General features: G+C 41.0%; 2 protein-coding genes across 2 annotated transcripts in view; both read right to left on the reverse strand.

The window, feature by feature from the left end:
• Window positions 1-1,883: 1,883 nt before the first annotated feature.
• On the reverse strand, window positions 1,884-6,645 carry LOC117943956 (homeobox expressed in ES cells 1-like). Its single transcript, XM_034870409.1, has 4 exons — window positions 6,155-6,645; window positions 4,281-4,453; window positions 3,964-4,065; window positions 1,884-2,110 (listed from the first exon to the last, which is right to left on the reverse strand). Exons 1-4 carry the CDS (start codon window positions 6,273-6,275, stop codon window positions 1,919-1,921), a joined length of 588 nt encoding a protein of 195 aa, XP_034726300.1. The 5' UTR covers window positions 6,276-6,645; the 3' UTR covers window positions 1,884-1,918.
• Window positions 6,646-9,672: 3,027 nt separating this feature from the next.
• The window catches only part of LOC117943845 (cytochrome c1, heme protein, mitochondrial), a 7,193-nt gene continuing 2,283 nt past the window's right edge, over window positions 9,673-14,582 (reverse strand). Inside the window, exons 3-7 of the mRNA XM_034870220.1 lie at window positions 14,037-14,163; window positions 13,675-13,832; window positions 13,405-13,565; window positions 12,913-13,013; window positions 9,673-10,336 (exon numbers count right to left, since the gene is read on the reverse strand). Of these exons, the coding sequence (XP_034726111.1) occupies window positions 10,232-10,336; window positions 12,913-13,013; window positions 13,405-13,565; window positions 13,675-13,832; window positions 14,037-14,163 (652 nt within the window). The 3' untranslated portion in view covers window positions 9,673-10,231. The remainder of the gene's footprint in view (window positions 10,337-12,912; window positions 13,014-13,404; window positions 13,566-13,674; window positions 13,833-14,036; window positions 14,164-14,582) is intronic.

Raw genomic sequence — 14,582 nt, forward strand, 5'->3', positions numbered from 1 at the left:
TGATAGCATGGCTGGAATTGGTTTCTGCTTGTCGTTAACCAAATGGTTAATGGTAACATTTAAGGGGGATCTTAAAGGCAACAGATGGCATAATTCCTCAGTACAAAAAAAAATGTTCATACATTTTTTTAATAAATCCTGTTAAGGCTCTGTGAGGAAACTGTGACTTTTCTTTGTCAACATTTGTCAAATAATGAAAATGATTGCAAGTGAACTTACTAAATATAGCAGCTATGTTAGGGGAATTAGGAAAAAAAAAATCTTTATTTTCTTATTTATATTTCTGGAACCTTTCACTTTCACTCCACTACGTTTCCTAAGTAAAACGTATGCTCTTTCCCTTCAGCATCTTCCTTACTGGTCACTTGCAAGAAACGTTTTGTACGATGGAGAGAAAGAGTCTTCCTCACATAAAATGAAAATTCTGTTTCTGTTTTTGTCTTTGTTGATGTCAGAATTTGAATTTTATTTTTTACAACCTTCACAGGTTGGCACTCTAGTGGACACAGCTGACTGGCACTATGCCACCTGGGGACACCAAGCAGCAGCCTCATTGCATCATTGTGTGCTACCTTGAGCCGCTGCATACCCTTTTGCTTAAATATTGACCACAGTTGAGCAGTATATAGTGGTGTAATTTAGGTTCTAAACAAAGAAAACTTCAAACAGTCAGAGCACGTAGAAATCCTCCTTAAAAGCATGTTAGCTTGAGAATAAATTTGTGCAGTCATTGGACATGACATGACCTAAATAATGTGTTTCCTCACACACAGCAAAAAGACTATCTGACAAATAAAAGGTCGGAAAAGTTGATTTCCTGTCCTTATCGCTTCTAACTATCGTTATGTGGCTTTCCTTAGCGTTATCCTTTATGTCATGATCAAGGCCAATCTGAGAACACACCTTCAGCATTGTCTGCAGCCCAGCGCTGTATGGACAGGGCAGGACCAGGTCGTCTGCATACATATGACGATTAACAATAGTGTTCCCCACAAGACAGACAATTTTTATCTTATTTAGCTGATTTGATAATTCATCCATATAAACATTAAATTAAATAAGAGACAAAATACCTCCATTACTAACACAGAATAGAGCAGATCCAACATTGTCCCATTTCACCTGAAACGTGTGATGGGCATGCAAAGACACTAAAATTCACACTAACATGTTAGGGGCACCTCTATCTAGCCATTTTACAAACAATCGTTCATGATTAATTCTATCAAATGCCTTGGAATACAGATGAATTCAGACCTATGTACCTGGACACAATCTCTTTAAGAGCGTACATACAACATGCTTACTTTAGAACCCAAACTGAGAGACAGAAGTAAGGACATACACTTCTAGCCTTGTTAACTGTATTCTCTCCTGTACTGGCTACCAGCCTTGTCTTTAGGCACAGGCAGTAACATTACAGACAGAGTAGAATTTGGCAGGAAACCATGAAAAAGACAACAATTAAAGCACATAATGTGCACAAAAAGGTATATAACACAATAAAGGAAAGGGGTAAAGCTAGAAGAAAATAAAAGCCATTAAAAACCTAGATAACAATCATGACACTGATACAGCCTAATGACTTCATGTGTACTACAGCAAAGTCATGCAAGGGACACATAATATTCAAATACTTTAATTAGTTTTAATTAGACTTTGTACAGTTTAAAGAACAGAAACCTATTCACATGTTAAGACCCAAACTGATCCAGAGCAGATCTCATAACACAGTTTGATCTGTAAGGCAAGAGATAGCATGCTTCCTCGGTACGCTTGATGGAGGAAGCTATTTTTAGTGTAAACAATAAATCCTGGGTAGGCTTTGGAAGTGAACTGGTCCTTTCATTTGTCACTATGTGCGTAGAAACAAATAGAAACCATCCAAGCATCCAGAAACAGGGCGAGTTCATCAGCATCACTCCTCCTCTTCCTCCACCTCAAGCTGCATGCGAGAGGCGAGCCGCTGGGCGAGCTCCAGGCCGCCTCGCCCACCCCCCTCTGCCTTCAGTTGACCTATGACCCCGTCAGCTACGGCTGTCTGAACCAGCTGCAGACGGGTTTCTCTGAGGGAACGCCTCAGCTTGGCCCGCCGATTCTGAAACCAGATCTGAGAAAGAGAGAAAGCAAAGTTAACGTGATAGTAGTCTATGTCCACGACGTCCTACTTCCACGATTGTTCAGGTGCTACCGGTAAATCCACCAGTAGTCCCCCCATATGTCACTCTTTTCGGCCGAATGTCTGTTACTTTCCGCTTTCTTTGTGTTGTAATTCTACTGTTAACTGCTCCTCAGATCTCCGCAGGGTAAATCCAGACAGCTAGCTGGACTATCTGTCCAGTTTTCTGTTGCAAAACTAAAAGAACTTTTGAACATTAACACATATTCCCCCAAAACAAGTTCAAGGTACCATGGCTCTGTCTGGCGCTTAGCACCACCCAAGAGGATTGTGATTGGTTGAAAGAAATACCAATTAACCAGAGCATGTTTTTTTCCCTATCAGAATGCTGTGTGGACTAGCCAGACCCTCCTCCACAGCGCTGTGCAGGAAGGTCTCGCACTGCGACATGTGGGACTTTCTTTTTTTTCTCAGACTCAGAATTACTTAGAATATACCCAGAATTTGTTCTTTATTTTTTGGTTTTAGTATTTCTGTGGCACAGTACTAAAACTGTATCAAAGACCGTGACATTGTGTCTCTCTCTCTCTCTCAAGACGCTGTCTTTCGAGCCAATATGCGCATTGTTCTGTCAATCATTCGCTCATTTGCTTAGATTTTCTGATCCACATCCAACTTTACATGTAACTTGACGAGCATTTTCATAGTCCACTTCATGTTCAGGTTGTCGTTCATCTGGCATCTCATTCAATCTGCCTGGATCTCAAAGTCAGTCATCTCTGGTTCAAGCTCTTACCGGGCACCCTGCAGAGGGCCAGTTTTTCTGTAGTTTTTACAAAGATTCACCGCTTCTCCACTGATAAACTATAAATATTGATAGCGTGAGTTGAGATAGAAACAGGGACAACCGAAGAACCATTTGAGAATCCCACGGTTTGACTGGTTTTGGAGCCCTGCCTTCTGCACCCTTTTACACCCATTAGATGGAGGCAGGATCAGGAGGGATGTGATAATTAAATGCTTAAAGGTAAAAAACAAATTCATTTGCTTATTTTAAATATTTCACGATAATGTATTAAGTGTTTTGATATTGAATTAAGCTTTGTGGCTGGTGGCAGACAGTATATTAACCAACACCTGTAAACGGACTCGGTGGAGTTCTCCTTTCAAAACGCCATCTTCATACCCTGGAAATCCAGAGATATTGTGGGAGTTACTCTAGCATTGAGCAATGCTGCTCATTAACTATGCCCTTGTAACGGGGCTGCACCAATCACAGCGGTGTATCTAATGTAGGTGGGCCAGAGGCACGCTGAACAGATGACGACGCTCTGGATACGTCACCCCTTGTGTTGTAGTGATTGGTCGTAGTGTTATCCAATTGCGTGAAGTGAGATTTTTCAAATGCATGCTTGGTGCCGCCTCTCGGGATGGGTGACTTTCATTACTCAATGCCAGACCCTTAATCTTTCCTGTTTTGGGTCTGGATTCCTAGGCTACCATCTTTACGCACTCTGAACAAATGAAGTGGGACTACAAACCTAAAAATACTTAACATATGTCATGGTGGTACGGTATGTTTTTATATATTTCATGGCTGGAAATGTTCTAATAATTACGTCTTGTGCATTTAACACACATTATCCCCCCTAAAACTCAGCCTGGCAATTGGTATCTTGGGTTTAAACATACAGCGGGTTAGCGAGGTATTTGAGGTTAAACAGAGTAACAGCAGCAGAGCTATCTTAATTTCAGAATACAATTTGAGGGTTAAATTCTATGTGTGTGTGTGTGTGTGTGCGTGCGTGCATGCGTGCGTGCGTGTGTGCGTGCGCTGTGTGAACCTGTATTCTGTCCTCGTCCAGGTTCAGCCTCCCTGCCAGCTGCTCCCTCAGCTGGATCCCTGGATAAGGGTTCACCTGAAACACTGTCTCCAGCACATTCACCTGGACACACACACACACACACACACACAGAAAAAGAGAGGGATTAACAGGCATGTCCTTGATGTTTTTGTTTTATCATAACTAAACACAGTGTTTTAATGAAAGACAATCCTTTCTTAGCATGTCTTTATTTGAATGATTAACTGCCAGACTGCCAGACTGATTGATTGGTTGGTTGGTTGGTTGGTTGGTTGGTTGATTGATTGATTGATTACCTGGCTGTTGGTGAAGGCGGTGCGAGGTCTGCGTCCGATATACCAGTTTGATGTCGACCTGGGAGAGTTGGGGTGCTGGGGGTGATGATGGTGGTGTTGGTGCTGTTGTTGATAACAATGTTGTTGTGTAGCGCACAAACTGTTTCCCCTGTTCTCCTTCTCCGCTCCGATCTCTGGATGCATGGGCAAAATTAAAAGACGAGCAGATCACTCATTATACACCTCTCATAAGTAAAGTATGACAAATGACCAATTAACTTTAAACTGAAAAAGGGACCTTTCCAGTCCTATCAAATCAGACTTCTATAACAGATGTTACACATATTAATATATAATCAAAAAGAAACTGCATTTCATTGGGTTAATATTAGCCGGTATTGCATACATTACAGTGATCAGTTCAATATTCATTCCAAAAAAAACAAATGTAATTGTTACCTATTGTGTGCTTTATCCCTTAAGTGCGTGAAACACAGATTTAGTTAGTGTACAGTTAAAGAACAATCAATAGAGACACCAGAGAAACTGAATGAGCCTTGTTCCGATGTCATCAGCTTCTCGTAAGAACTACAGTGGCTTGCATAAGTTTACACACCCATGGTAAAGTTGATTAAAAAGAAGAATTAAACAAAATCTTTTGGAAACTGATTTTAATGCTAATGCTTGATTAAAAAAATTTAGGAAAATCCAACCTTTTAAGGACACCAATTTTCTTTGTGAATGATTATTGTATTGTAAATAATTAAATTGTCTTTCTTAAAATACACGGGGCATAAGCATACACCCCCCTATGTTAAATTCCCACTAAAGGAGGCACATTTTTATTTTTAAAGGCCAGTTTTTTCATGGATCAGGATACTATGCATCATGATAAAGTTCCCTTGGCCTGTGGAATTAACCCCCCCCCACACACACACACACACACACACACACACACACATTATCACATACCCTTCACCACACATAGAGATAGGGATGGTGAACTTTCCATAAGATCATCTCTCAAATCAAACCAGCTGTTAAGCTAACTGGTGAATGATAGCAGGGCTGGAATTGGTTTCTGCTTGTCCTTAACCAAAAGGTTCATTCAAACATTTTAAGCTGGATCTTAAAGACAACAGATGGCATAATTTCTCAGTACGAAAGAAAAGTACAAAAATGTTATTAAACTTTTTTTTATAAATCCTGTGAAGGCTTTGTGAGGAAACTGTGACTTTTCTTTGTCAACATTTGGCAAATAAAGATATTGGAAAACTGAAAATGATTGTAAGTGAACGTACTAAAAATGACAGGTAAAGTAGGCGAATTGGGGAAAATTGCAATGCAATATTGAGCTCAGAAGATTTTATAGATTTATAGAATTTAGAGCATTTTTAGAAATTGACTGCTTTCCAAAAAAGCAACTTTTACTCTGAAAAGATTTAGACTTTCTGTTTTACATTTAGTCATAAGTAGGGTTTTACATTTAGTCATAAGTAGGGTTTTACATCAAAATATACCCTGGACTGTATATGCAGTTACAGTACTGTTGCTCTGTGTCTTATACAATATGACATTCAAACTATTTTTTTCTTCTTGTCAACTGTGTCTGTTTTTTTGTGATCAGATATTTTTTAACACAATACACTGGGACATAGGAACGTGTCCCAGGACCCAAAAATAAATTAAAAAAAGACAGAAAATGTTGAAGTACTGGCACTTGAAAACTGTAAATGCATGGAAAGGAAATGATGGGTCAAATCTATCTAATATAATTTCTCTTATTATAAATATTTGTCTACCACTGTAAGATGCAGAATACTTTATATCATACTGACAGTTGGTGTACCAGACACAGTACAAGACAAAGTTTTAGTGAAGGGTTTGGTCCTCACCTGCCCAGGGCCGGTGGAGTTTCAGGCAGTTTCCAGGTCTTTCCAGTTCCAAACCAAGAATCCGCTCAATGGAGAACGCCGGCCTGCTTTCTGCCATCACAGGAGCTAGAGTGGACGCCATAATGATTGATCTGCCTTACTGATAAATAAAAAGCACTGAGAGCAGAAACAAGCCCCTGGTGTTTTGACAAAACTACTGACCACAACCAAAACCAAAAAAAAAGCTCCATAAACCAATTATCTTTGAATAAAGACGATGATGCTCTACACTGTGGAGCCGTTGTCTACTATGAGCTGAGAAGGTGAATGAGTCTGAGGTACATGTGAAGCAGCAGGAAGACAAACTGCTGACTGCTGCTTTGAATGGGAGTCGAGGATTTACACCGGCCACCAATTAGAATTAAGAAGCGGTTTTCCATGTGAATGAGATTCCCCGAGGTTCCATACAGCAGCTAATCTCTGCTCTGTGTGTGTGTGTGTGTGTGTGTGTGTGTGTGTGTGTGTTACTGAGAGACAGCTTACAAGTAAATTTATAGTTTACTTAGTTTAAAAACTCTGCAAAAAGAGAGTATTTGCAAACTATGCAGGAGACAAAAAACATCTTGTTTGTTTGTGTTTGTGTGTGTGTGTGTGTGTATATGTGCGTGTTCTCGTTTAACTACATTCAGGAGGTCTAAAAACCGTGAATACAATATACTTGTGGGGTCCAGACAGCTTTGTGGGCCCAGAACTCTGGACCCCATCACTCTAAAGGGCCGTTTAAGGGTTAAGGGTTAACTTGGTTTTAGCATTAGGGTTAAAAGTAGGTTAAGGTTAGGGTGGGGGTAAGAGTTAAGGTTAGGTTAAGGTTAGGGTGGGGCTAAGGGTTAAGGTTAGGGTGGGGGTAGTAAGGGTTAAGGTTAGGGTGGGGGTAGTAAGGGTTAAGGTTAGGCCTTTGGTTGGGATGGTTAAGGTTAGGGTAAGGGGCTAGGGAAAACATTATGTCAGTGAAGGGTCCCCATAAAGATAGTGAGATGCACTCTGTGTGTATGTGAGTGTGTGTGTGTGTGTATGTGTGTCTGTGTGTGTGTGTGTGTGTGTGTCTGTCTGTCTGTGTGTTTTCCCTCATGTGATACACTGTATGAGTGTATGTGTGAGATTAGGATGAGGAGCCTTTTTAAAAACTGTCACCAGTGTCACACAAACACAAAGCATAATTCTATCCTTTTCTTCTGAATTACCAAAGTAGAAAATCAGTTCAGTTTTCACACTAAATATCCATCCTTCTGTTACAGGTATGTGATGGCTTTAATCAAATAATAATAATAATAATAATAATGATAATGGTGGCAATAATGATGATCCGGTGAGATGCACTAATACCATTAGCCTAATCTGCGTGTGTTGTGATGCAGATGAAGCTCGTAACGTCTGAATGCAGGTTGAAGCAGCGGGGAGGAAAAGCTTTTCACAACCAGATTAGCTCCTAATGAAGGCCTGAAGCCGCTTTAAACTAACTGCACACTTGTTTATTTATCTCACAATGAAAGGCAAGATGGACGTAGGGATGTTATGGCTACAAGCAGAAGGGGAGGCCATCTTAACTCAGCCTTAGTGTGATGGTGTGTGGAAGACAGTTAAATGCTTTGTGTTAAAACGTAACACTCGGCCACTTTCTTTCTGAGACTGAGCTGATTAGATGGCAATCAATCTCGTGTGTGTGTGTGTGTGTGTGTGTGTGTGTGTGTGTGTGTGTGTGTGTGTGTGTGTGTGTGTGTGTGTGTGTGTGTGTGTGTGTGTGTGTGTGTGTGTGTTAAGTGAAAACCGGAGCAACAAGGTGTTTACTTTAGCTTAGCGTAACAAGCGGCCAGTTAAAATAGCGATCTTGATTCACCCAGTTCATGATTTAATTTTTAAATAACTTTGTTTTTTATTTGAATTTTTTTTATGAATTACTTCAATTTTACTTTTAATTGTATGAGCCAACTGCCCAAACGGTACAAACTCACAGAAGAAACATCCTGGGTACTGCCAAGGCTCTCTTGAGCAAGGCATCAAACGCCCTTTCCATAGGCAGCCCCCCCACTCTCATGTATAGGTACTGAGCATGTGTGTAACTCAGGCCTGTGTGTAATGTGTGCAATAACAACAGAGTGAAAACTTTGTGATTTCCCTTTGCGGGATCAATAAAGTATACATTATTATTATTATTAGTGTTGCTTGGTTCTTTCGTGAAATGACTGTAAAGATTTACCGAGCCTATGTTGAAGGTACTTCCTCTAACTGGGTCGTTTTGGAACTAATTGGTGGGATTGCTGTGGACAAAGTACACACAGCGATACACTGGTAGGAGCAAATGCTGTTTAACTATGTGTCCACCTCAGGTATCTGTATTGGAAACAGTTAACTTCATTAATAATGTATTTTGTATAATATTGTATTCTTTTGCAGGGTACAAATGCTCCACCAAAACCAGTTCCTTCCCAAAGTCATTTACCCATCAGATTCCCATGCGCTTAGCAGAGCTAACTGGTAGATTAAACTGTTGTCATCTGTTCAGCTTGCCTCTGGCCCGCCTATATTAGACGCATCGATGTGATTGGTGCAGCTCGCCTCTGGCCCGCCTATATCAGACGCATCGATGTGATTGGTGCAGCTCGCCTCTGGCCCGCCATCATCAGATTCACACATGTGATTGGTGCAGTTTGCCTCTGGCCCCGCCTATATCAGATACACTGCTGTGATTGGTGGAGCTCGGCTACAAGGGCATAGTTAATGAGCATTTCTATGCCACAGTAACTCGCAGAGCAAATTCCAATTTTGCTCTTGCAAGAACTCTGGATTTTCAGGTTAGAGTGTATGTGGGGGTGCAGCCAAAGCTGTGGAGATAAGTCTGGCAATGAGGGACTAGCAGAAGCCTAAACTATTATCAACATTTTTTCGCTATCTCCAAAAGTTTTTTTTTTCATTCAACTTGAATCAGTTTGCCATCTCAAGGGTGTGGCTTTTCTTTTGGCTTTTCCAGAAAACTCCCCAGAACCAGTTTGCGTAGTTCAAATAATAACTATACACTAACTTAGTGGTGTTTATCTCCATAAAGTTATAAAGGTTAAGTTCTTAAGGGAAGATTCCAGATAAATGAACAGCTTCACAAGCAGTTGTCAGTGTGTCTGTCAGTGAGGTTGAGTGTATTGTGAATGTTGTTTGTTAAAAGGATGAAAGCTAGAAATAAAACATTTTTAGAACTCAGAACTTGTTTGGGAATTATTTTTCTTCTTATAGTTTTGTAAAAAAAAAAAAAAAAAAAAAAAAGGCAGGAAACAGAACGATCTGATTAGTTCCCACATTCTCAAAGGATTCATTCCTTAAGGAACAACCTCATAAAAAACGTTTGTTCATTCGGCACTTTATTAAATATGTACATGACAAAGCACAAGCAGTTTTAACGCCTCAGACAGAAATGATAACACGGGCGGCATGTAGAGGGTGTTTGTGTGTATACTGTCTCCTGATGCTAGAAACAAAACCAAATGCCAACATTTCCTTTAAGATAATTTATTTTGTACAGTAAAACAGAGGTTCAGAGGTTGCATTGCATCCACAAAGTGGCTTTGCGGAGAGGGGGGGGGTGGATTTACACACACACCCAGCATGTTACAAACTTTGACGGCAACCATTTCTCAGCGCTTGTGTGATCGTTGAATATCTTACAAAGATGGGGCAGTCAATCGACGTATCAGTCAATTGTGCCAAAGTGTCTGATACGAGGTGTGAGGACCTGAACTGCTGCCAGTAATGACTCGATGCAGCTCAGACAAACTAACTTTGTGGAGGGTGCGTTCAAGAACGCCACAACTCTGACATAATCTTGCACCACTATTCCAGATATAAGAAAAGCTGTCACATAATCTGTTCTACCACGGCAACAACTAAAAACAACCATTCTTCTCTAGAAACATGCTATATATATTCTTATTTATCTTCCCGCTGTTAAAAAGGCATGTGTGTTTGTCAGTTGTTCTTTGTCCGTATGATCATTTTGAGGTGAGCGTTGTGGGGTCTTTGAACGCAGCCGGGCAGGGGTGTGTTGGTGTCCTTTTACTTGGGAGGCCTGTAGGCGATCTTTCTGCTCTTCAACACAGACCACCTGTGTCTCTTCATGTAATAGAGCAGAGGGATGATGATGCCGGCGCCCAACAGCAACTGGAAATAGAATAATTAGAAAAAAAAGAAGAAAAAAAGGTGAATCCCTATTAGGGATGAGCGAGTCCAGCATTATCTGTATCTGTTAACCATCCGAATCAGCTGTATCTGTACTCGGACTGGGCGGGGCCTAACCCGGAAGTGGAGCATATTTGACCCAGAAGTGGGTTGGGTTATCTTGAAATGGGCGGGGCTTTAACCGGTATGTTATTTTAAGCATGCAATGGATATGAGTTGATCAGAAATTGTTATATTAATTGCTGATTAGAAAACTATTTCCATGACAGCATCAGCATTGAGCTTCAGATCAATGGTGTTGTCATGGTAACAAACGAACTATATACAGAACAAGTTTTGCAACAATGAATACAACACGTGCGGTTGCAATTGTGAAGTAAAATGTAATGAACAAGAGTTTTCATACTCAATATAACTTTATGATCAGTGCGATTTGTTTTTTTTTAGTTACACACCAGGTATGTGTGAATGTGTGTGTGTCTGAGTGAGTAAGAGAGAGACAAAGGGGGGGGGGGGGTTAACGGAAAAGACCCGCGGACCTGAGTGACTGAGGGAGAGGAAGAGAGCTGTTCTCTTCTCAGTGTTCTGTGTGAGTGAGCAGAGCGAAACACACACACAGCAACACAAAGAATCTGTAGGCTCGTTCTCGCCTGGTGTGGACGAGAGCAGGCGGCAGCAGCGGGGGCGGTGACAGAAAGCTGCGGTAACGTCAGTTTCCAGCCGATTCCAGCAGCCTTCAGACTGGACAGGAAGTGACAAAAACACTGTGGTGCGATTCCGATTTAATAAAATAAATAGACCCACATATCAGCTGGTAAACAGTCTCCAGTTGTTTTAATTATGACAGAGTAGCTGGCGATCTGTTGCTGATTTTAATTAACAACAGACTGTAGATGATCAGTGATCTGAGTAGATTTAGGCTGAATCCCGATCCTTCCCCTTACCCCTTCCCCTTCCCCCTTCCCCTAGCTTGTGCGCGTTCACGCGGGACCTAGTTCTGTCCCAATATATATTGCGGCCTAGGGGAAGGGGATTGACCAAGGGCTGTATGGCCCTTGCAACCTAGTGTGGACGCGGCCTCACTTGAAAACACACAGGCATCAATGGCTGCCCATCGACCAGAGAGACACATAAATGTAAGTACTTTCAGCTTTAAATAAATGATTAAAAGGTTACGACAGTCTTGTTTTGTGGTCTATGCAGTCCTGTGCATGTATACTTGCAACCATGTTCCTAACTGAAACTTTTTAAAAATCGCTAGCTTGCAATGCTAACGCTAATCGCTAACGTTGATTTGCACAACAGTCCCACATATTTCTGCCTTAAATGGAGTGTATACATCGCATAGATTGTATAGCTATATATATATATATATATATAAACGGTCTATGATACATCGCTACGTGCTTAACATATACCGCCCTGTATCACACAGGAGGACACAGCAGCTGATCCACTTTGGGGCTGAAAACGAGCAGACGTTTCCTAATTCATATGTTCATGTTGTACCCATTCATTATTGCATTGGTAGCCTACTGTATTATTGTAATAATTTGTGATTAATTCCTGTTCATTGTTCATGCACTTGTATATTGTTGTTGGTTTTGATATGGGACACTGATGAAATGTGAGGGGGGGTTACTGGCCAAAAGGCTTCAGACTGGTCTGGAATATCAGAACAGCTGTAGTTAATTTGTTTGTTTGTGGTCTTGTGTGTATTTTTTTAGTTTTACACATATGAAGCCTTTATATGTGTGCGACTTGCTAGTTATGGTTCTTATAGTTGATAATGGTTCTGTAACATCATTTTATGTAACGTTTTTGCCTGTTATGTTCAATTTATCACCAATAAAGACAGATATTTGTCAACAAAATCTTTTTGTGAACATCAATGACATTCAAAACGGTGATAACTGAAACAGATATACAACACACCATGTATACAGGGTGTATATGTATGTATATGTACACATGATGCATGTTACGGCAAGGACCCGTCCTACTTTGCATCTGATTGGCTAGAACTCGTTTCATTGGTAGGTGGAAGTTTAATAATTGGTCAAACCTAGTTCATCAAAAATAAATCCCATGTGGACTTTATTTCTATAAAATAGTCATACCCCAGAAATCTTGAAGTACTTTAAGTGTTAGTTAGAGCTGCGTTTCTCTCATATGATTGGTAGGTGAAATTATTAGACTCAAAAATTTAAATCTACATGAAAGTTCCCAAATTTACACATCTCACAGCCGTACGCCAGAGATTCGCACGTTGCCGGAGTCCTTTAAGCCCAGCAAACTATAACAACAGAAACAGGATCAGCTGGCATCAAATGACTAGTCAGATTCGTTATCGTATTTACGGATTTAGTACTGACAATAAAAACTATTTTATTCAGGAAAATTTCTTGTATTGCTGCTTGTGTTACAATAACATTTGAAATGATGGCCTCGTCTGTTAAACCAAAACACTCAAAGCTTCTCAAAGCATTGGAAAAATAAAAGGTAACATATTGGAGATAATATCAGTATTCAGAGGGCTGAGAGTGTGGGGGTTGTACCTTCAGTCCCATGCGTTTGCGTTGGTCGTGCTCTGGCTCGGCGGCCCACCTCAAGAACGTACAAACGTCTTTAGCAACCTGGCTCATGGTGGCAGGGGTTCCTATGGCAACAGATATAACAATCTTCAGTCCAAAGACTTATTTCAGCTAACTGTAACACACTCTCAGAGACACGGTTGGTGTGGGTGAAACGGTTAAATCTTCTATCATTTTTCTCTCTCTAAAGTGTATTTAATGCCTGAAAAACTTTTGCTTTGTACATTACCAAAGGTTTTTATGTCTTTGGACAAACTGAAAACGTAATCTACATACAACAAGAAATACATGTGATGGATTACCAGCAACACAATTTCCCCACTGTGGGACAAATAAAGGTTTTCTTATCTTTCTTATCTTGTGCTCTACATCTCTGCACACCTCACTGTTTAATTTGCGGGACCAGTTAAATCAAACAGAAGATTAAGTACATACACGCGCTGCATCGTTACTTACCGTCCTCAAACTCCAATATCTCGTTGTAGATGGGCGGGGCCATGCCGATGGCCTGGCCAGGGAAGTACGGGTTGTAGTAGAGTTCCTCTCTCACCGTCACCCCCGCTGGAGGATCACAGTATCCTGTCAGCAGGCTGAAAACATAGTCCTCTCCGCCATGTCTGAGGGGAGCAGGGTGACACAACAAGTGAACCCAGAGGAAATGTAGATTCAAGGCGACTTCCTGGCTCTCTTTCTGTCCTGGGTAGGTTTCTGTCTTTTGGGAGTTACCTGGCATTGACAATGTAGCTGAGATCTGGAGGCAGCGCTCCGTTGTTGGCGACCCGGGCTGCCTCAGGGTTGGGGTAGGGCTTTGGGAAGTAGTCCGACAGCTTTCCTGGCCGGGTGAACATCTCTCCAGTCTCATCAGGGCCATCCACTACCTCAATCTGAACACAACACACCAGACAGCTTTAAAGTACGGCCTAGGATATAACAGCAGATTCAGCCGGGTGTCAACACCTACTGGCAGAAAGAAGTGTTCAATTCTAAAAACAATTTAAAAACAATGACACTGTTTAGATTTGTTGTTAAATGTGTGTACTGTAAAATACTGGTTATGTGATCCATGTAAAACTCCCTCTGAGTCTCACCTCCTCAGCGATGGCCTTAACCTCTGCCTCTGTGTGCGACACCCCCACCAGGTTTCTGAAGGCCAGGTACTCCATACTGTGGCAGGCTGAACACACTTGCTTATACACCTGGTAACCACGACGAATACTGCAGGGACAGACAGAGCGAGAGAGAAGGAAAGCACAGAGACACTTGGTGTGAAAAATGCTGTCATCTTCTACAAGTGCAAGACATAAGGGACTTTTTTTTTTTAAGTGATTAATTAGCACGTTTTTAAATCTATTTTAAAACTGTTTTTGCCATGTGTACTCTCCCGCAGAACACATTACGTGGCAACAGTATATTTTGGGAATATTTTCATAGATTTTAAACCGCAAATAACCGAATCACCGGATTATAATGATGAAACAGGAGGCTGTTGGCCGAACTATAGACCTTAAAGGAATCCAACTTTATTACTTCTTTCAACCTTGACAAAGGCAGTGTTTTCCAGACTACCTTACCGTTCTCACCTTTCTCAAAAAATTGACAAAATATGCATCGCTGCCATTTGATGTGAAATACAC

This window comes from Etheostoma cragini, chromosome 4, assembly GCF_013103735.1.
Source record: "Etheostoma cragini isolate CJK2018 chromosome 4, CSU_Ecrag_1.0, whole genome shotgun sequence".
Taxonomy (NCBI): domain Eukaryota; kingdom Metazoa; phylum Chordata; class Actinopteri; order Perciformes; family Percidae; genus Etheostoma; species Etheostoma cragini.